Raw genomic sequence first — 22,212 nt, 5'->3', positions numbered from 1 at the left:
TGAACTGCTTTTTTTATTCTGCACAGTGAGAGCCTGTTTGATACAACACTGTTCGTTTTTTCAAATTTACCTTCTTATGATATGCTGTGAGCTCCTGCAGAGAAGTCAAGATCACAAGCTGTGTTTGAAGATCTTTTTTTTTTTTTTTTTTTGAAAACTCCTTCTGAAAACTCATCTGTTCCGCCTGGTGCTAACCAGCCTGAATATCATCACAATTATTGTCTTTAAAGTTGAATGCCACAGTGAAGCAGTGGCTTCATTTAGGTAAATTACATTGTACAAGCTAATAGATAATAGATAGGCAACCTAAAAATGTTGGGTAATCAGGTTTCCCGTGGTGTTGAAATCCTGGAGCCAGTTGCACCAACTGTTCAGAAGTTCAAACTTATCCTAGTTATAACCAAACAAATTGCTCTTACATAGAGATCAGTTGCTACTAAATATTGAACTACAATGGCTAATTGCCTGGTGTAACTGCTACATAGCTAATTAAACAACCTGACCAAAAGTAACGTTAGTTTTGCTAATATATGACCTGTTAAGATTAAAGAGTAAAACAATTTGTGGAATATGGTTGACAAGTCTGACCTGGTGTAACTGCTGTTTAGCTAACTGAACAACTGGAGAAAAGTAATGTTAGCTCTTTAACATATGACCTATTTAGATTAAAGAGTAAAAAAACATAGTGGAATACTGACGCAACTGACCTGAAACTTGATGAAATGCTGTTATAATTATGTAAATTGTGAAGATTTAAATGACAGTTCAGGTTTTGGTTACGTTAGCATATTTGAATATATCACTCATTTTAAACACACTTATTCCTCCGTGTGTGCATATTTGAATAAAATAAAGTCATATCTACATTAACCAAGGATTGGCACGTGGGTTTAAGATATCGTTTGGCTCCCCAAACTGTTATTTTTGAAAGTTATGTCACAGCTAGCAACCAATTTATATATGACTTAAGACGAAACATTCTTACTCATATTCTTACTCACTGAGTGTCATCTTATTAAATGCATTTTGCAGAACTCACTGTGAAATATCCCTTACCTTTTATATAATGAAGCTTTCATCAATGTGCCATTTAGCAAGGCACTCTGCTGCTGCTTATGTATCCTGCAGGTCAAATGTGTCAGAAACACTGTGTAGATACGTCCATTGAACACAAAACTCAGGAGCAGGTGAGGTTCTTCTCAGTTGTTTATTTCTCTTGATTAAACTAACATCTTTCTCTGAGACAGAATTGCTGTGGCAAATAAACAACCTTAAGAGTCACATGCATAAAATGTGATTCACATGAGGCTGGAAGATGATGGTGAAGATGAGGAAAAGGGAGGACTTGTGTGTCAAGTGTATTGTGCCTTACAGAAGCCCTCAGAGGGTAATGCTCATTAACTGACTTTAAATACTGAATAACCTGTACTGCTATAGTTGATGTATAGGTAGGTAGGTTCTATAAGACTAATTCTTTATGAGCATTAGATATTGCTTGATACGTCACTTTGTTGGAGTCAGAAAAAAATCAAATCTCATGTCAGACAAACATCACTTTCAAGGTGAGGCCCTTTGAACTTTTGTGTGATGCTGCGTCAGGACACACCAGAGAGTCACATCACAGAATCTTATTTAACCAATCCAACCACATGCGGATCTGTTTCGGTCTGTTTTTTTTTAGTTTGCCTGCATCTTGACAAGAGCAACATTTAGCAGATGAGAGCAGGAATTGAGTTTCATTTGAAAAGCAAATAATGTACTCACATAATCAATTTCAGGAAATCCTATTAGCATAAAATGAAATCCATTTATGCCATTTTTAAAGGATAGTGTTCAATTTAATTCTTACACTGGCATTTTTCCTGTTTTGGATTACAAGTATTAATTTATTATAGCGCTAAATTAATTTCAGGTGGATTTAATCATTAATTCATATGAAAAGCTGATAACGACCACTCAAGCAGAACTTAGATCAACAGCAGTGCCATAAAGAAGAAGATATATGTCTGCCTGTTGGTATTGATAACCTATTTTTGATTTTATGATAATCCATGTATAATGTACTGTATGTGGGCATGCTGTTGTAGAGAGCAGCTGTAAAGTACATATTTAAGGGCAAACAGTGCTATAATTCAATTGCACATCCACAGTTGAAATAAATACATAAATAAATATATTAAATTTGATTTTTAATAAATAATGGGAGACAAGTTGAAGAATAGAACAAATTGAAAGACCTGTATCTTATCATATTCCAAGCGAAATATGTAATAACACGGTTTCTCCAGGTGATGAGCCAGATAGGCTGTAACATCTTTGTAAGTTTTCGTGCTGCAGGTGTGTGTGTGTGTGTGTGTGTGTATGTGTGTGTGTGTTGACGGGAGGGGGGCTACTTCTGCTGGGCAATGTTAGATAAGAACCACCACTGTGTATTGCACTAGATGGATGATTTATCAAGTAATCAAGTAGGGGGAGAGAATCTATTATAAGAGGTGTAGAATAACTTTGTTACAGTGTTCAGCCGTACAGCGTCGTAGCTACTGATGTCTATCGTCGGAGGTGTAGTTACTCCCTTCTATGATCCAGTTAATGTACAGTGGATGGATACTAACACAAAAAGAAAACACGAGATACCAACAGTCCACAATCCTGAAGATGTGTTGATATAAACTACCAAATTATTAGCAAAAATAAGATTGACTTTTTATTTTTGTTGTGCTTTTCTTTAGCCTGCTGTCACTTCAGAGTAGCATGTACAGTATTATCCCATTTCGTAAGTGGCAGCTATAGTTTTTATAAAAAACCAAATATTTGGGGCCATGCATAAATTATTTTAATATATTAATCCAAACTTACACCAGCTGTTCGATGGAGAGTTGTGTTGAAAGTCAACAGATGTGTTGGGGAATTTCTGTCTCCTTCACATCATAGTAAGAGGAGAGGGATCGACAAGCCTCGTAAAACCAAATTCTTGGGATTTATCTATTGCATCTGACATGATACTCTTGATACCATTTCATCCTACTCTTTTATATACTTGCACACAGCTGACCCTTGTTAACCGTTGGCTTGTGTACATATATGAACGTGCATAGACAAGGGGAAATATCAACTTACTAAAATGACTTCAAAAGTGACACTCACAGTGGGATTGGGGGGTGGGGGGGTCAGCAACTGTGAATGTGCCATATAGCTAATTTGACTTTCTTGTCCAGGTGTTATGAATGTGTCACAAACTGGAACTTCTATTACCAAATTAAACTGGTGATGTGCTATTATTCTTTCCATGTGTTGAACCTAGAGTGAATCTGTGCCTCGTTGTGTGTCATTGTGATGAATTAACCAGGGAGGAGAGAGAAGAGACTTTTTTTTAACATATAAATACAGTAATTACAATGCTTTTTGTCAAAAATTTGTCATTAATCCTTCTGATTGTTCTCATGTTGAATTACTATTTACACATGTTGCCATAAAGGAACATGATTTGTGTATTTTTAAGTGCTAAGAAGAAGTAGTGTTAGGATTTTTATGTTTACATGTACTGTACGTTTCAGCTCCCTAGCGCAACAAGTGATACGTCTCGGAACAGCAGTCTCTTCAAGTGTACGGGCTGGCTTAAATGCATGAGTTATAATGACACTATAAAATGAACAATGATAACCCAAGAGTAAATGTGGGTAAGAGTCAGTAGTATTGAACTAGCAAGTCAAGTGCTTGTAAAACACCCAAACCAATTAAATTAAATTAAAGCAAACATTTCATAGTTATCAAAAGAACATTCCTTCCCTTGCCATGTTTGTTTGTTCAAGGTAAAATACATGAGACATATTTGTCCTTGTAATCATGTTTTCCTCCAGGCTGATGATGAAGTTCGTGTCCTTAAATCCTAGAGGAATTTCTCTCTTGTACCGTGTACCGTTTCTGAGGTGAAGGATATTCTTTAACCTGCTCAAACTTGTTTGGTTGAGTCCGCTGGCTGTTTGCTTTTCATATTGTGCTGTCTCTTTTGATAGGTTGTCCCCAGCGGGCCACTGTACCATGAAGGTACAGGTCATGTCCACACAAACCGACCCTGTGAGGCATCCTTCATGTCGTCTCCTCTGCACTCAAATTGCCGATGTGACGAATAACCGCCACGTCTTACTAATCTGTGCTTTAATATGATACATTTGTACTGTTTCAGTCCATATTTTAAAAATATCAGATTCAGTCAAGAGGATTAAATCCCCCTTCAAAGGCCCCCCTTCTTTTTTTCTGATGATTAAGACATGAGCGCTGGTTGCACTTATCAAGAGACTCCGCCGTTTTTCCCTCTGCAGGTCCAAGGCCAACCACCTGCAATAGAAAGGATTAAGATATGCTGAGAAGGAGCGCTAATGCTTCATTTAAGCTAATTGAACCTGTTTATTTCACAGCTGCCGTAATTGCACCTTAACAGAAAGCATATTAAAAAAGAAATGTACAACACCTGGTCTAACTAGCTGAGACTAGGCGAAAATGATCATCACATTTTCAGTTCCTCTACTAAATCCTTTTCATTCAGGAAGGAAATTTGTTGAGGGTGAAAAGAGAGTTCGGCTCAGTAATGGAGGGTATTTCTGATGTTTCTTTAACATTGTTACTTACTGTGGTCTGGGGGTGAGGAGGCAATGGTCAAATTTCCACGTTGGGGTCTGTGAATCCCTTTTTCCCCTCGTTTACAAGGACAGGTTTCTCCGTTCTTGTGTGCCAAACAAGGATCTGGTGAGAAAAAATGCACAGGAACAAACAACAGCAACATTAGTAACATGCTGTTCTCTTAATGCACTCATTCAGAGTCTGCTCTCCCTTTCAGCCCCCACTCTGCTTCATGTTCTTCAAAACATTCAATTCCAGTTATAGCTCAAACAGTACAGAGACCACCACAGGGCCTGTCTATGTGTAAAGAGCTACTTGAGCATGAACCCTACATTAGATGGGACTGAAGTGGGATCACAGGAATGTGTTATCTTACAAATATGATACAGCTCTCGCAGTTTTGCCTGTGTAAAGCCCTCTTCTGACCATAGGATAATGGCTACCTTCAACTAAAAATGTTTAGACATGGTATGTATGAGCTTTTGTCTTGGCGGTAGCACCATAGTTCTTTGCACATAAAACAGCACGTTTTTCCCGGGTATGCTATTGTGCTATCAAGCCTTCAGACTGGGTTGATTTGGCCCCAGAGACCGGACAAACATCCAGGAAAAGGATGGCAAGGGGAAAAGGGGAGAAAAAAAAAAAGTGTGAAGCTCATTTTCCCTGGTCGTCTCTGTGTTGGAACCCTCCTTCCTTTCATCTCACCACGGCGCTGGCCATGAATTATGCATAGGGCGTGTTTGAGATGTGCCAGGAGCCCACTCCCTCTTTGCTCAGGTGTAGGGGGAGGTTAATAGTCACGCTCGCATCTGAAGTGGTAGATTATGAGGAAGAGAGATGCCCATGCACGACTTTCCATTTTTTCTTCCTGTTTCTCTCCCACCCCTTCTGTCTGTCCCTGCGCTCATCTGTAATCAGTGTGACGTCCCTACCTCCCCATTCCCCCAACTCCAATTCCGCTCTCTCAGCCGTTCCCTGAATCCCCTCTTTTCATTTACCCCTCTGAATGGCTGGGGGAGAGCAGGAGAAAAAGCTGGCTAAAAGTATCTCTCTCTCTCCTCCCATCCTTTACCCTCTCTGTGTCTCACTTTTTGTGTGTGTGTGTGTTTCTGTGCGTGTGTGTCTAGGGGTGATTGCGGTGTAGATAATGGCAAGCTAAAGCCCTCTGGCTGACTCCTCTTTGACCAGAGAGAGGCTTAGTGAAGTGACCCAGACCAAGGGCCGTAAGCAGGAATGGTGAAGTGGGCACGGACAAGAGTGTTGCTGCTGCTTAACCCTCAAGCCTCTCATTCAACCACATGTGTGTGTGTGTGTGTGTGTGGGCAGAAGTGCACGTGGACAGAGAAAGAAATATAATCAATGATATCCAACTTTTCAGCAATAAATTTACACTCATTTACATTCTGATCATTAGAAAATGCTCATGTTTTCATGGGATTTCTGCCAAGAAACAAGCACTTTCTCGTAGTACGTGTTGAACAGGAACACTGGACTTGGAAGGCGAAGGAGGATGAAGAAGTGCAAACTGGTTGCCTCATGGATGTGTCGATTATTATTTTTATTTTTGTCAGCTCAGAGTAAGTTTGAGGCATCAAAAACTGACACTCCCTGTTCCTGATTATTGATCAAAGAAAGTTTGCTGCTACCAAACAACAAACTCTTATCATAATGAAAGTTTTGTGGTGTCGATGCCATTGGATCCTCAGAAAGATTCATGGCCTCATTCCATTGGAAGTACTTTCTCCCACTTTATTAATTTATTTGTTATATGCAGAGATACAGTTTCTCACATCTTCATTTGTGTTTTTGTGAATGAATAGCACCTTACATCATCAAGACAATGTGCTTATTATGGTGTTGGTAGCATAAAGTTATACAACTTTCTATTATATAACATGAAAAGATAATTCTCTCTGTTGCTAAGGTGACATTCAGTTAAGGGGCCTGATTTCAACTCTGAAGCTGAATATCTGTTGAAGTTACATTTAACAAAATACCAAACCAACCACCTTTTTAAGTTTCTTTCACTGCAGGTCATAGTATTGGTGTGTTGCAGCAGCTTAAATTCCCTCATCTGCAGTTTTTACTATCATAAACAGTTTAGCAAATCCCTTAACTACTAAAAGCTCAAGTTAAGCAGCTTATGAGAAGTAAAAGTTAAAAAAGGGGGGAATTACCTTAGTGCAATTGGCTGCTTTAGGCTCCAGGTCGTTGAGTGTGACAAGTTCCCGGAGCAAACTACTCTCCTGGTACCCTCCCTTCACCCCGCGAAGCTTAAAATATGCCTGTGGCTTGAAGAGGATGAGCCTCAGGTTGATGGCAAAGCCGGCCATGTCGATGGCAAAGGGCCGATGGGGGTCGAACACCGTCTTCCAGCCATAAACCTTCCCAGCCGCATTGACCTTGGGGGACTCGTACCGCAAGCCACCCACAAAGGCCACAGGCCATACCGAAACTTTCCGAGTCGATCTCATCTAGCGAGAGGACAGTCGAGAAGAGAAATGGAAGAGGGAAGACAGAGAATTAGTCATCTGAGAAAAGCGTACATGACAGTGAGACACAGTATTAGAGCATCGGCTGCCAGCGCTACAGCGGCGCACGGACGGAGGCTTTTAAAGCTGCTGCTATTATTCATTTTGAAAGATGGTGAATATTGACCGAGCCATTGTGCCATGTGCCACTGACACATTGTTAGATGAAGGCAGATCACACACACATTGTTCAACAGCTGCCTTACAATGAGATAATTAGCCACAACCATCTTCTTTTTTTTGGCATGTTTGCCTTTATATATATAGCAGTGAAGAGGCTGACAGGAAACAAGGGGAGAGAGAGATGAGTATGACATGCAACAAAGGTCCCTGGCTGGAATCGAACCAGGGACGTTGCAGTCATGTGGTGCATTAACCATTTGGCTAATGGGGTGCCACAACCATCTTTAATGGGAGTTAATACAGACAGTGCCGTGAGAGTTTGAAGGAGCCTGCCCATTAGAACAAGTGGTGTTAGTCACCGGTTGGCTGAGGAGATTCTTTAAGGTAGAGCACTATCCTTTTTAAAAAAATTTTTTTATTTATTTTGTCCTTTAATCTTCCAGCATCAAACGATCTCGCCGCCCTTTTCTTTGTCTGCCTCTCAGTGAGTCTTTTCCATTCTAGCAAGAGCTGCTGCAGTCATAAAAGGTAAGTTTTTATAATGAGGGAAGAGGAAGGTTTAGAAACTCAATGCAGCAGAAATAATGATGCTGGTACTATCTTATGGAAGCTCTATTTAAAATGAATCTGCATGTACGGTATCTAGAAGAATGCTTGCATATACACAGAAAATTTCTATATGCAAGTGTGTTTGCATGTGTATATTTTTTCATTTTCAAATATTTCTGAAAATCACATGCCCTTTGCATATGAGCTGCTGCGTTGGATCGGCGTGTGATCTCACAGGCTGCTCTGTGGTCAGTTCGGGGGATCAGAGAGCAGCAGAGTTTGAACAGCATGAAGCGTGCTGGAGGCTTATGGGAATCCATGGATTTGAGCTTTAGGGAAAACGACAGTGCCAAGCACCCAGATAAGATTTGACAGGATGTTCTGTCTTAATGAGCTCTGGGTGTTAATGGTGGAAGAGAGAATGTGTGCTTTCATGCATGCATCCTTGTGATTGTGCTACTATAATTTTAAACACAGGGTCACATGTATATTTTATGGCCAAAACCATCTCTCATCGCATTCTTTTTCTAACTACATGTCATTTTGTCAATGTCCTGCTTTACTCTCATACTGTTTCCCATATTTATATCTGGCTATACTTCACTAAACTGCTGTTGGATGCTGAGGAGCGCCACTAAGTACATTGCCCAAGGTTGTCTCAGCTGTTGCCAGGTCACATCTGAATCCAGCTACTAACCCATCCTGCCAGCTTTCCTCATAGATATACTGTATGTACGCCTTAAATCAAAAGAAAGCACAAATCAGGCTTTCTGCAGGCAATGTCAAGAGAAGCTTGTCACTTTCCCATCTATACTGAAAATGTGAAAATGAGTGTTCCGCCTGCTGCCTCTGGTGGGGATATCAGCCAGAGTAAAACAGCACAAATCTCTCTTCTGCTGGCAGCCAAGCAAATGAAAACGCAACCAAGATTTTCTTGCCCCACTCTGGCAAATATTATGTGTTTTTCTTGTTCCCTTTTACTGTAATATGTTTGCATGACTACAGTATGTGTGCATTTAAGCTGTTTCTTGCTTCATTTACAGTAGTGAGAAACCTACAGAGACGAAGTGGCTGTGTCTCAGAAAAGTCAGAGTAAAAATAGAAAGAAAAGAAATCCCCAAATTGTGAAAGCGGAAAGAAGACAAGCAACCAGGTACATTAATCAGGATGCAGAGAAGATGAAACAAAATTGAATTGTCACCCACTACAACCATCAGAAGATTCTGTCCAATCAGAAAAGTGCTGCAGTTGTTTAGGTTTTAGGATCCTGACTTAACTTCCAATTAATTATTTAAATTGTCTCAATTAAAATGTATTTATACAGCTCATAATAAGCTAAATAAAGCTGATGGATATCACAGTTTACATTGCAAACAGCCAGTTGTTGATCTAAATTACAAATTAAGTGTCTTTTGAACATAAAGAATGGCAGGGTATTATATAAGCTATTGTAATGGGAAATTGCTGATCACTCAATAAACACACAAGAGAGCATTGTCAGGTTATGAAATAATGTAATCAAATAATACAATCAGAAGTATAATGCATCATAGTTCTGGAGACAAAGATACATACCACCTAGCTATCTTTTCTTTGTCTGAAAGGTTGGCACTTAACCAGTCCCTTAAATACTACTTGTACAGAATTTATGACATCTGTTTACTAACCTTACAGGTCAGCAACCAACCATCAGATAGAAACACAAGTCAAAAGTTCAGATAACCTAGGAACAGTCTTTCTTCACGACCATATATGACATCTATGACATCATAACATCACTACTATATTAAATTAAGGACAAACCACACTATCCTCTAAAGCTTATCAGTTTTACACATAAACATCTACATAACTACAGTTTATCTTATCACTGGCTCAGGTAAGGGTATAACAGAATAGACTTAACTGTTAAACACACAACTGCCTCATCTTACACAGCAAAGAACTAAGTTTAGAATAGATACAGCACAGAGGAATTTAGAACATGTGTGAAACACTAACTAACACTAAACTGAACTTAAACACTGTCTGAAACACGTATGATATATTGAAGAAATACATCAAATGATAACATGTGATTCAGTTTTCTTTTACACTATATATATATATATATATATATATATATATAGTTTTAATATCAATTAGTACACTAAGTTAATGTAGGGTTGGTTAAAAAATAGCACCAAACAGTAAATAACTTTGGTTCGGGAAGCAAACAAACATTTTTATCAAGCCTCAATAATTCATGCAGTTCTTTCCAGGGATGTACTTTAACTGAGGAAAATGAATTTTTCATAACCTTTTTTGATTTTCATTAAGACATGACCTAAAAAAAGTGTGCATTTAATAAAAGACAACATATATAAGTCAGTGATGGTAACTGCTGGAAAGAGGCTGAGACTGTGTTCATATTGTGGGTATGAATACAATAGCAGTGTTACTTCAGCATCTCCGGCAGCAGATGGGATATAAGTGCAATTACAAGATTGATGATTCAAGTCAGTATGTTATTTTCCCCTCTGCAGACTTGTGTTACATGATCTGAAGTATACTGTCAGGTGAACTGCTGCTGCTCTGTGCATCACTGCCGCTGTCGCAGAAGTGGAAGAAGTGCGTTTCGCAGTTAATAATGTAGTCTCTTGAATGGCACCTAATTTTAGGCTTGTTACATTCATTTCTGAATATTGCAGATTTGAGTGTTTAACTTTGACCTTTTTCTTCATCGTCTTTTAGGCGAAACATTAATTGGTTGAAATATGACTTGAAAAGCTGAAACATGAATAATGTGCATTTATATCTTTTTAGATATAGGTTTACATGCTAATAATGGTAAAAGGTCACAACTCAACTGGAACAGATTGTTTTATAGATACACTGAATCATCGCAGTGTTTCCTGTCTGTGAAGCTGCTCCTGATTCTACATGCTAGTGGCAGCGCAAATTGGTGATGTTCTTAGTCAAGAGCTTTCACAACCTGTATGCAGTGTCAAAAGCTGTTAACCTAAAACCTATTAATTATCATTATTATATGGAAGGATCACTTTAGACTTCCTGCTAAATTAATTAGGTTCAGCTTAAACATGTTACCGTACAACCATCTATGCATGTACAGTATTTAAAGTTATTTTTAAGCTACTTTCTGTTCATCTTGTATGAAAACTACAGTAGAATACTTTTATTTTTGTAATTTTGTAGCATAACAAATTGACTGTTAATGATTTTTTTTGTAGGTAATGACCTACAAAAAACATCTTACCTGATTTTAGTTATTTAACAATAGTGAGCGTTTATTGGTGGTTTTGACTATTTTCCTTTATTACTATTATATTTGCTTTGATGTCCACAGTTTGTTTGCACATAATTAGCACTATTTATATTGACTGATATTTTCTTAGTTAGATTTTCATTTATTGCGAGACTGGAAGAAATTAATTATATAGCTTAAAGTCTAAGAATACTTCATTTTGGATTAACCAGGAGAAAACAATTGACCTATTTTAAGTGCATGGAGCAGCACACATCACTCTTTCAACCTCGTCTCCACACTGGAGGAGTTACTTCTGCGCCTATTTGTTTTCAAGCTGTGGAGAAACTGAATATTTGCTGTGGTGTCAGCAAACTATTGAGTTTTTATAATGGTGTCAGCAAACTATATAGGTAGTAGTTGCAGTCAACTCTCAGCTTTCTGTCTATCTGGCTGTCGCGTTGTCTTTTTCTCTCACTCTTTTTCTGTCTGTCTCTTGCCTCGCTCTCTCTCTCCCCCTCAGGGCCGTTACTCTGGCCCATAAATAGGCCTGTTGGAGGTGATGGAGGGCCTCTGAGGGAGACGGAGCACTTCGCCTGATTCCCAGAGAAAGGTAATGACAGGCCCCGTCAATACCCAGCGCTCCATTTACTACGGACCCCGTCTGCACTACTAACAAGATTTGAGGCTAATACTCAGAGGACCTAGACCGTGTCCGCTCAGGTAATTCAACTGATGTCAAGATGGATGGCCTGAGATGTACTGATTACATGCCCAAACTTCTCTCCACTAGCTCCGGATCCCTGACTATGCTTGTTAAGAGCTAAAAAAATGCTTCAAGTAACTGAGAATTTATTGTTCAGTAACACAACACAGATGCTTACAATACAGTACATGGCTGGGCAGAGTGGTATAATATACTGCTGTTGTAATATGTTTCTAATACACACTTAATATTGAATTCAGGTTGCATTTGCTTGTTAATATCTTACAATAAAAATTCAGAGACACAATATATTATTTTGTCCACCTTACCTTTTCCTACAGCCTATTTAAAAGTGCAGTCAGACATATTTTCACAAATTGATGCTAATATATCACTGTGGGTTTGCTGATTTGTGGCTTTCCTGATCGATGACAATCACTCCTCTGTTAGCCGAGCTTTTAAGCTTTCTAAGCAGGCAGAACCATCCGCCTCTGTGTTTTTTGCAGGGAATGGTTCACTCTCCCAGGCCCCCTGAATCACTCACCATCCACTGCGCACGTGGTTTGCTTTTCTAAAACTGAAGTGGACATCGGTGATGCAGCATTTGGAAGGTGGAAAGTGGTTCTGAGTCTGAAAAATGCGCAGTTGACACCATAGGCTATTTGTTGAATATGGGCAGTAGTGGTGTGATAGCTCACCAAACAGGAAGGTATGGTTTAGGAAGACAATTAAATTAAGTTACATTTAAGTATAAGCCTTTAGATAGTTAGGTTTATGTCTAAACTTGAAATTAGTTATATTAAGGTTAGAGATGGTAAGAATCTGTAGTTACAGTGGAATTCACAAGAATGTTTTAATGTAAGATACAGAGTTTTTTGGCCACCTTGGGGCAGCAGAAACAAGTTGTGAGAACAACACTAACGTCTTTTACCTTAAAAAGTTGGCATAGCGAACTTCTTAGCAAACATTTGCCATATACACATCCAACAAGAGCAACGTTATCATTTATTTAGAGTCGTGTCTCTGCCCATCGGGCGAATGTCCAATATTCACTCTCCTTCTTCTGTAGCTCTGCTTTTGTTCTTTACCAACTTCAGGGGGAAAATAAGCTGCTAAATGATCCATGATGTTCACCAGCTAGTTGCCAACTTTGTCTGTCTGCTGTTTGGTGCTTGGCTGGGTGAATGATAATTCTCTATGGGTTTGTCACAAAACGACCCGTTCTACATAATAATAGTCATTTGATCCACAGTTAATTTAAACATATTGATTATGAACAGGAGGAATGATTAGGAATGAACCTCCTCCTTCAATGTTCATATGGATACCTCGCTATTGTTTTAAGACAGATTTGAAAAATAGTGAACATATCCTTAAAGAAAACTACAAATTAGCCAATCAGCTACATGTACATGCAAGCTAGTACTTTCTTTTTATGTAACATAGCAAAACATGCACACACCAGAATGCTGTCTTGAGATACAGAACACATTCTTGAGATAAAACATCACTCTAATTGTATCTTGTCATGCTATCTGTCAGTTTACACACAACTAAAATACCTTATATAGATGAAAGATGTGTATTTTTAGCATGTTCTCCTAGCTGGAGTGGTGTGGCACCACCTCACCAGAGTCACCCTTTGCTCAATCAAGTGAAATCTCAACATACATTTTCCTTAAAAAGAGAAAAGCACATTGTGCCAATGTTTTATTTAAATACATCTGCAACCAGATGTTATTAAATAGCCATATTTTAATGATAGTGCCTTTGATTGTCAAAGTTGAATAAATAAATAAGCACTTTCTATCATACAATGTCATTCAGGGCGATGAACATTTTCAGTTAGGAGCCCTTATGCAGTTGTTTGTAAATCAGAGCAACAGTGACATATTTACATGTGATGAACTGAACCACATATGTGTGCACTGTGTGTGTTTGTTTAATGCACTTAAGTGATGTTGATGAGGAAAGCAGGAGTCATGTTGTTAACTAACCTCCTCAAACAGCTCCAGGCTGTATGTGTTGTCGTCATCAGCAAAGTAGACAATTCCAGCTTGGCTGCTGTTAGCGTTGAAGGTCTCCCTCAGCCACCGCAGGGCCAGATTCCTCTGCATGGTCCCCCTGGGAATTCTGGGATCCCGGGTATCACCCCGCAGCTTATAGTTCCTGGGCGTCTCGACATTGAGGTGGGTGTAGTTGAGCCCTGTTTCTCGGAGGAGCCGCGTTACAAGAGGCGTTCTCCTTTGAGAGTCCTCCACCAGGATCCAGTGCAGGTTGGGAACATGGAGGAAGGTATTAGCCAGCCGTGTGAGCTCCGCCTTCTGTACCGGACGGCTGTATGTGGGGGTGATGATGTGGATGGTAGGCAGCACATCGGACCAGGGTGGAGGCCGCGTATACACATACTCAGTCCTCACCACCTCCACAATGTCCTTATCTGAGGCACAGTATTCCTTGGAGTCCTGCGCCTGGCCACCTGCCTCCCTCTTGCCCTCGACACCATCATCTGCAGATTTGGGGTTAAGAAGACATGTAAGGCATTAGTGCAACCTTGGGCTGCCCTCTGTATGTTTGCCTCAGGTGACTTAAACCCAATGGGGTAAAGTGTACCTGAGAGCCGGTGGTGGCGGACTGCAAGCCTCTCTGGAATGATAAAGATCTCTTTTACTAGGTGGTGACAGGCTGCAAAAAGTGAAAGCAGGCACCGTGAGAGGATAACACAGCTGATGGACAGAGAGACAGCGCAAGAGGAGGAAAGGGAGAGATGAGGCTTATTTCTAGGCTATTCCCCGAGCATTGCCATTGGGGTTCTTTTTATAAAGAAAGAAAAATGTGGGTATGTGGATTCAGTTCACATGCCATTTTTCATGCTCAATCTCCAACACATACGGTACGGCGCCCTCATCTTCTGCCCGCCCCCCTCAATATCTCAGGCTTGGTGTGTCACTTTCAAATTACAGTAAACATAGTCATGTATTTTGCTGACATGAGTAACTCCTTGTGTTCAAAGAAATAGCAGCCATGTTTAAAGGTATTTTGCCCCAGACATGCCTAAACATAGAATTACTGTGATTACTGTGAGCTGCGTCTTGCAGTTTGATAGCTGTAGTAATCAAATAGCAAAGAGGTATGGTTGGACCTTACTTTCAGTTATCAGGTCAAGTGAGTTTCTTTTGTTAGTCAACCTTTGCAGTCATGTTGGCCATTTGACATTCACTGCACAAGATCCCAGCACCTGTGGCCCTGTAGTAAATGTTATCCTGCACAACACATTCCTTCTGTTTTGTTTATTTCCCTGTGTAAGAAGCTAAGGCTCCTTTTGAATGAATCTGAATGAAAAATTGTGACCACTTACTGTACTCAAGACTTGCATGTAAAACAGTGGTGAATCAGTCAGCTGACACATATTGAGTTGACTCCAGCGGTGTACTGTGGCCCCAACAGTTTGGCCATGATGGATAGAATATGATTATAGAATCATTAAGGTTGTTAATTTCTTTTCATTGTGCCACAGCTAAAGGCAATCTTTGTCACTGTTCAGCTCGGGTGCCATTCGCCTCTCAAGCATAAAGAGGATTTTTCTGCAGCACATAGATTAACACAATCTGCTGATGGCCAGATGTTCAACAGAGGCTGCCAGCGAGCACCCTGCCAAAATCCTCTAGCTCCTCTTTTAAGAGCATACAAAAGGAAGCCTGTGGGTAGAGCTGGGTCAGATAGCACAGGGGGAAAATATTTTTGATTTTTTTAATACTTCGTTGTGTCTTCACTTTTTCACATAAGAAATTAGAAAATTACTTTGCATCTAATGGTAGACACCTTTAATATAAAATGTAATTTGGTGAGAAAAGTACTTTTCACTGATTGCCAATTAATCAGACACTATCTTAAGTGTTAAGATCAACTGCAAATTGTGTATAACTATTTGTTCATTTTTTTGACTCCAGACTGTTTTGGGTCATGTGTAAACCTGTTTTGTTCATTAACACCTGTATGTAAATTTGTGACATCATAAGCAGAGGACAACAAGTATTATTGATTTGCTGTCACTCTAATTTGAGTTTGTTTACTCCACAACATACTTGACATTTTACATTGTTGGTTTGAGGTCTCGGGGGGGTTGATTGGGAGGTTCATGAGTGTGTATTAATGACTTAGACTGGTGCGCAAAAGTGATGTAACACATAGACAGAAGATGCTCCATGAAGCTAATTGGGCAGACACATTGATTATATTAAATTGCTGATCAAACAAACTCTGAAATTGATTTGCAGCAAAATGAAATTGGGGAATAGTTTAAACCTAAATGGATAAAACAGCTGATAAACATGCTGCTGTATACTGCATGCTGTGTGTGGTTGAGCGTCACACCAAGAAGAAAATTGAATTGATGGGCCAAAGCATGTGAATGGATAAGCCGTGAATGCTGTGAAATTCAGTACTGGGGAAGCTATTAACATAAGACAAAAGAATGCATATTAGACACAGCTAAACAATCAATTCTATATGACAGAATAATAAAAGTATCTCCTAAATGTATGAGAGTGTATATGCAGTGGAATATATCTGAATGAGCTACAGTAACTTCTAAGTCTTCATCATGCACACAAACAGTCCACACTGATGAGGTTTACAATGACTGGACAAGTGTTATAGAGCTCTGATGAAGCTAGTGGTCATGGACAGTGAGTACCTCTAAATGAACAACTTGTTGTCTAAACCTGAAGTGTAGTGTTAGGTTCGAGGACCTACTTCAGCTTTGATATTGCCTGTGAAGTGCAGTGCAGTGCAATGCGTACCCTTGCGAATGGCGAGGAGTGGAGCTATAGCGCTTTGGTGCCAAACAGTGATGAGCAGAGTCCAGGGTAACACGATCAACACGATGGCAAGAATATCCCTTCTCTTCGGCATCTCCAGGATTGGTTATTTGGCTCGGCATTACCTGAAGAAAAAAATCAAAAAGCTTAGGATTGCAGGACAGGATTTCAGGCCGAATCAGTTTGAGGAGCTTGAAAGAGTTTTGGTGACATCCCTGTAACATCTGTGTTTGTAGAAACATTGAGAAAATTAATTTGGCACCAGATGCATTAAACATTCAGAGGCGCACACATATGTTGCTGAATCTCAATTACTTGGAAATGGGAAGCACATTTACAGGACCTTAATTATTATTAACTCCCTCAGAAACGCCATATTAGACACTGGAGGACACCCATATTCATTAAGACCAAAATGTTATTGAGGGAAGAAAGAAAAAAGAACTATGGTGACACAGAAGTTGAATAATGGCTTACTCAGTGCTGTTAGTTAAAACAAAATAAAATATTCTGCAGCAGAGGCAGCGGTGCCACAGCCATAAAAATTAGTTTATGGAGCAAGTGAATGCTGTTCCACCCTTGCAGAAAACTGTGAAAGAAGTTAAAAGAAAAATAGATTGTAAACAGACTGAGACTAATGCGGTGTGCAGACTGCCTCTGGTGAGGATACATCTGGACGCACCGGACTACTAAACGCTCCGGCTGGTGGGCGGTACTGTTTCCTCCATGATCATGATGGACTGCTTTTTTCTCTCCAAAGAAATGACGTAGCTTACCACGGAAACACTGCAGTTGATTGGATAGATGTACTGCGAGGTGGGCGGTGCTTGGTTTTGGCTTGTCCATTTTCAAGCAGGAAAAAAGGGCGGCCTGGTCAAAAACTTTCTTATATTGCAGATAAACAGCACACTAAAATATGTAAAATAAATATGAGTAATAGGCAATACAGTAACAGAATCTTGATTCATATTTTATCAGCACTGCCTAATTTGACAGTTTTGTGGGCTGGGTGCATTGCACTGGATGGACTCATTTTCATAAAGTTGAGGTCAAGTCGTGTTTATGCAAATACAGATATGACTAATTGTCCGTCAACTCGCCGCACCATATCCATCATGCACTGCGCGGCTGCATCTCTTCCTTGCAGATTTTCATTTCCTATGATGGTGATGGAATGTTTTCTGCGAAGACCTGCCCTACTCTGCCTCTGATTGGCTAGTACTCATTGCTTTTGTTGGTTACGTTTAGACATGAGCATAGACTGTAAAGAAATATGGACGTAGTCACCGTGATGTCACCCACTGGTTTGTGGACTGCCGTTTTGAAGTCTTGAGTTTAGCGATTTGACCGTCGCCATCTTGGATTTGACCGTTGCCTTCTTTGATTTTTGGGGCCAGAAGTGACTCTAGCACTAGCTGCTAGTTTGGTTAGCATGGTGCATTTACAGTCTATGGTTAACTACGATAATTCTAATGCTAATGCTAATTTTCGCTAGCGAAAAACAGGCCTAAAACCTACAGAAAAACTGACCAGCTGACTCCTTTGAGGGTCTTACAGTACAACCAAACACTGAATAAGACTTTTTTAAGTGACCAAAATGTTACAATTAACTTTCATGTACTGAAAACACACTGTGAAATAGCGGCAGCTCCACCTTTACTCTGTGAATCAGGGGTTACACCATGGTTACGTCACGTAATCAACGTTGTTGCCATGGTAGTGACTTGTCAATCACAAGTTAGCCACGCCCTAAAGCATATGCTGCTTTAACGTCTATTTTACTTTAAATGGGACCATAATTTACAAAATGAACATCATGCTGTATCGAAGTAGACTTGAAACTAGCGATTGAGACCAGAAACTCATTAGGAAAGTGTTTACTAGGGTAATATATTAAGTGAGAAGTAGGGTCATTTTCTCATAGACCATACAATCGGACTTCTTTTTGCAACCACTGGCCATTAGAAAGAATGCAGATTTAAGGCACTTCCACATTGGCAGAGTAGGGGAGGGTTGCCACAGAACATTCCATCACCATCCTAGGGAATGAAAACCTGCTGCTCTCCATAGAAAATGAATAGAGTCCATCGACTTGACATATGTCATTGCATCTAGTCTGTGCACCGCATACAGCCAACTAAAGGAGGGTCAAAGCCACTGGAGGAGGCCATGGAGCAGGAGCTTGTGCTCTCTGCCAGGCCGATGACTTCATGCCCAGTGCTGAAACTATTCTCTGGCCAAATGGCAGGAAGCAATGTCACCAGACTGCGGGCTGAGCTGAGTTTGGCAAATATGCCCTTCCCTCTGAGTCCAGATCATTTGGTTCAACTTTGTATCCTTTTAAAAAATCTAATCAGCATGAAAGGCATTACTTGAAGTAGCATCTACAAACAAATGTTAGTTCATTTCATCATGCTATGTAACAATTTAATTTAAAAACAGAAAATCTTTGCAAATGGCCAAAGTTTTAATGCATTCTGTTTTTTAGGACAAACAAACATAATGAATACACTAAATGCATCTCCTACTTAATAAAACATTTGCAGTGCCCCTTTTCTGCACTGTTATTATCAACTTACTAGCAACCGTTACCACCTCCTCCTTTAAAGGTACAATCCATGATTCAAATGTAATCAAAAGGATTGCCCCACAAAATCAAAAGCAGAGGATTGGAACCAGACAAGTCTATTATTTCAAGTATATTATATTATGATCAAATTCATGTGGTCAAATAAAAATTTGAAGATTGGACCTTTGAGGACTTGCGGTAAAAAGGACATTTGTGATCTAAATAATAAACATAAAGTAGAATAAGCTTCATAAAAGTAGAATTCATGGCAGAGCTGTTGTTTGATTGCATTAGAGTGCACAGGTGCGTGCTCAGTGAATAATCTCCAAAAAACATTATGCAGCCTATAGTAGCCATCACTTCTGTGTGTATGATTATAGTACTGAAATACAGGTGGGTCAAAAATGACTATTGAGTTTAATTAGCACCTTTTTAACAAAGTCTCAACAAAAACTGAATATTATACATGGATCACAAATGTAGAATTTGATGTAGTTGCTTTGTACTAAATTGCATTTGTCTGTGCATTTCAGACCTTATTATTATCAAGTCCGCTCTGTGTATTTAATCGCCACATAGCTCATTTACATTGAATTCAAGGATGACAGACCTCCCTGGCTCTTCCAGGGTTTGTCTCCCCTCCTCCTTAATAGGCTTCTGGCATCATGCCGTGCCCTAACTGGTAAAATGTCATTATTAGCTGATCTGCTCAATTAAACAAAGGAGAAAAACAGACATAATGTGAGCACAGGTGTTTGGTGTATTCATTTCAGCTCTACACATGAGGGAACAAGTCGTCGCATTTCTCACAGTGATCCTGCTCGACTTGCTGAGGAAGGTGGCAGCATATTGAGGCTTAACATAATTGTACATGCCAATTATGTTTATTGAGCTCTGTAAATGCACCATTAAAGATACCATTAATGCTCAAGCCATCAGGTGAGAAAGTCCTCAGTGAGTTCTGACACAAACCCCACACCATATAAGTGCTTTCTGCAGATAAAGAAATTGGCCCTGCAGTTTTAAAGCTGTGTTTTTTTCTACCTCAGTGGAGAGGTGATTTACAGTAAAGTCCTCTGTGGAAAACATTGTTGTGCAGGGCTCTCCATGCTTATATAGAAGCTTGATATATTGTACTGAAAGTGACGTTACCCACATCCCCAGTTCTTGAATGAATGGCATGGGAATTTCACTGGCAAGCCCAGTGGATGCATGTTTTTGAGTGGATGGAACAATAGTATACACATCCTCACATCTTCCACCACATGAATATTCATTATTCAGTGTACAGTACTTTATTAAAGATGAAGGTTTGACCATGTAAACATTTATACATGCTTACAGACACTGGAAATGCAAATAATTTTTACAGTATACAATATGAAAAAATCCATGTCTACTCTATTTAAAGCTCTAATCATATCGGAGGGGAAAACTGCCTCTTTTCAGTAGATCACCATATAATCTGGTAGGCATTCAGGCAGCACAACCCCCCACCAATGCTAAACATCTACCCATCATTAACTTAAATTTTAAGTGAAACTGATTTCTCAACCTTGCAAATATGCCTGTAGTACTGTAAATCAGTTATGTATCTCTGTTAGCATGATAGCTGTAAAATGATAACTTTTAATGAAGAAATGCCCAGAGTTATATCATTATATCATGTTAAAAGATCTAATATTTGGACTCTTGGGCCCTACTTGTCTACTAAACTCACTGCGTAAATCACCTGACAAATTATCTAGTTACCCAAAAAAACACTTTCAAGAGGGGGCATACATGCTGCAAATACAGACTGCCTTTCATAGATTTTGGTTGAAGATGGCAGTCTACAGAAATGCCAGTGGCACGAATATACTCAGGCATAGTGGTGCTTTGAGTTAAATGGGAACGTAAGTATGCTCACATGCTCTCAGTGACGATGTTAACATGCTGATGACAAGTAAGTACTGTAGCCTATAATATTTACCCTGTTCTCCATCTTAGTTTAGCATGTTAGCATGTTAACATTTGCTAATTGGCACTAAACACAAAGTACAGTTGAGGTGGATGGAAATGTCATTCGTTTTACAAGTATTTGATCATAAACCAAGTATTGGACACAGACATTTTTTATCTGACAGCGTTAGAAGAAAAGTTAAGAGAGAAAAGTAGTAATCACCAAAGTGATTACAATTCATCTTGAAGAGGACGTGAATGAGGACGTGTTCACTCAAAACCACACTGACCGACAGACCAACATTACCATCCCTACAGAAATACTGCTAGCATGGCTAAAAAGAATGGACTTTTAATCCCTAATATGAGTCAAGATCATAATTCAACCTTATTGCAGCCTCTTTTTGACCCTCCCTGCTGGGTAAACGCCTATGATTTTCACTCCACACCTCCAGTTTATAACACAGGCGTTTTCTTCTTTCAATAGTGATGACATAACCCGGATGACATTACTATGATGTCATCAGGGGGCTCCACCAGAGCCACGGAGTTTTACTGTTCTCACAGGCTGAGTAGTATCCGTTATGACCAGTAAACTGACTTTGATGTGTTAAATTACTCTGCCTCTTAAGTAACTACAAGAATACAGTAAGGTGATTTAGTTATGGTTGATACAGTCATGAGAATGAAAAAAGACTCTGGATGCTCACCCACAGTTATAACTGGATCATGGCACCACTGATGATGCGCAGCTGGGAAGGCCACACTGCATTCTGGACGAGCTACGTAGCGGTGACATCCTTCATGACACGTCAGCCGACCATCTCCTTTCCCACTTCCTCTGCCGTGTTTACTCACACAGACATGCAACTCCTAGTCCAGACCTGGAAGATAAAGATATTTCTGTGAATACGATTCGGTGATGACAGATTGTGAGTGCTTCTTTCTTTGTGTTTTCACAGCGTGTACCTTCATGTGCCACCTCCCCCCCCCCTTACCCTGCTTCTCTCACTCACACCAGCATGGGACATTCAAGGACAGTCAGCCAGGTTTAAACATAGCAGTTTGGACTGGTTCTCAGAGTCAAATGCCTTACGGAGATTCTTGGCTAT

General features: G+C 39.7%; 1 protein-coding gene and 1 long non-coding RNA gene across 3 annotated transcripts; one reads left to right on the top strand and one right to left on the bottom strand.

Moving 5' to 3' along the window:
- Positions 1-98: 98 nt before the first annotated feature.
- Positions 99-21,895, bottom strand: b3gat1a (beta-1,3-glucuronyltransferase 1 (glucuronosyltransferase P) a). Of its 2 annotated transcripts, XM_042413559.1 has the most exons (7): positions 21,811-21,895; positions 16,573-16,715; positions 14,384-14,455; positions 13,768-14,279; positions 6,795-7,091; positions 4,627-4,740; positions 99-4,335 (listed from the first exon to the last, which is right to left on the bottom strand). In XM_042413559.1, exons 2-6 carry the CDS (start codon positions 16,682-16,684, stop codon positions 4,654-4,656), a joined length of 1,080 nt encoding a protein of 359 aa, XP_042269493.1. In that variant the 5' UTR covers positions 16,685-16,715; positions 21,811-21,895; the 3' UTR covers positions 99-4,335; positions 4,627-4,653. The 2 variants fall into 2 exon arrangements, with proteins under 2 accessions (XP_042269493.1, XP_042269494.1); XM_042413560.1 differs by lacking the exon at positions 14,384-14,455.
- Positions 7,125-13,003, top strand: LOC121898470. The gene is made up of 5 exons (XR_006096468.1): positions 7,125-7,655; positions 7,757-7,799; positions 8,864-8,973; positions 11,588-11,787; positions 12,277-13,003. It is a non-coding gene; the product is annotated as an uncharacterized LOC121898470 (long non-coding RNA).
- Positions 21,896-22,212: the final 317 nt, after the last annotated feature.

Source organism: Thunnus maccoyii, chromosome 6 (genome assembly GCF_910596095.1).
Source record: "Thunnus maccoyii chromosome 6, fThuMac1.1, whole genome shotgun sequence".
Taxonomy (NCBI): domain Eukaryota; kingdom Metazoa; phylum Chordata; class Actinopteri; order Scombriformes; family Scombridae; genus Thunnus; species Thunnus maccoyii.
Note: the sequence above shows the minus strand (reverse complement) of the source record. Positions and strands in the feature narration are given on the sequence as shown.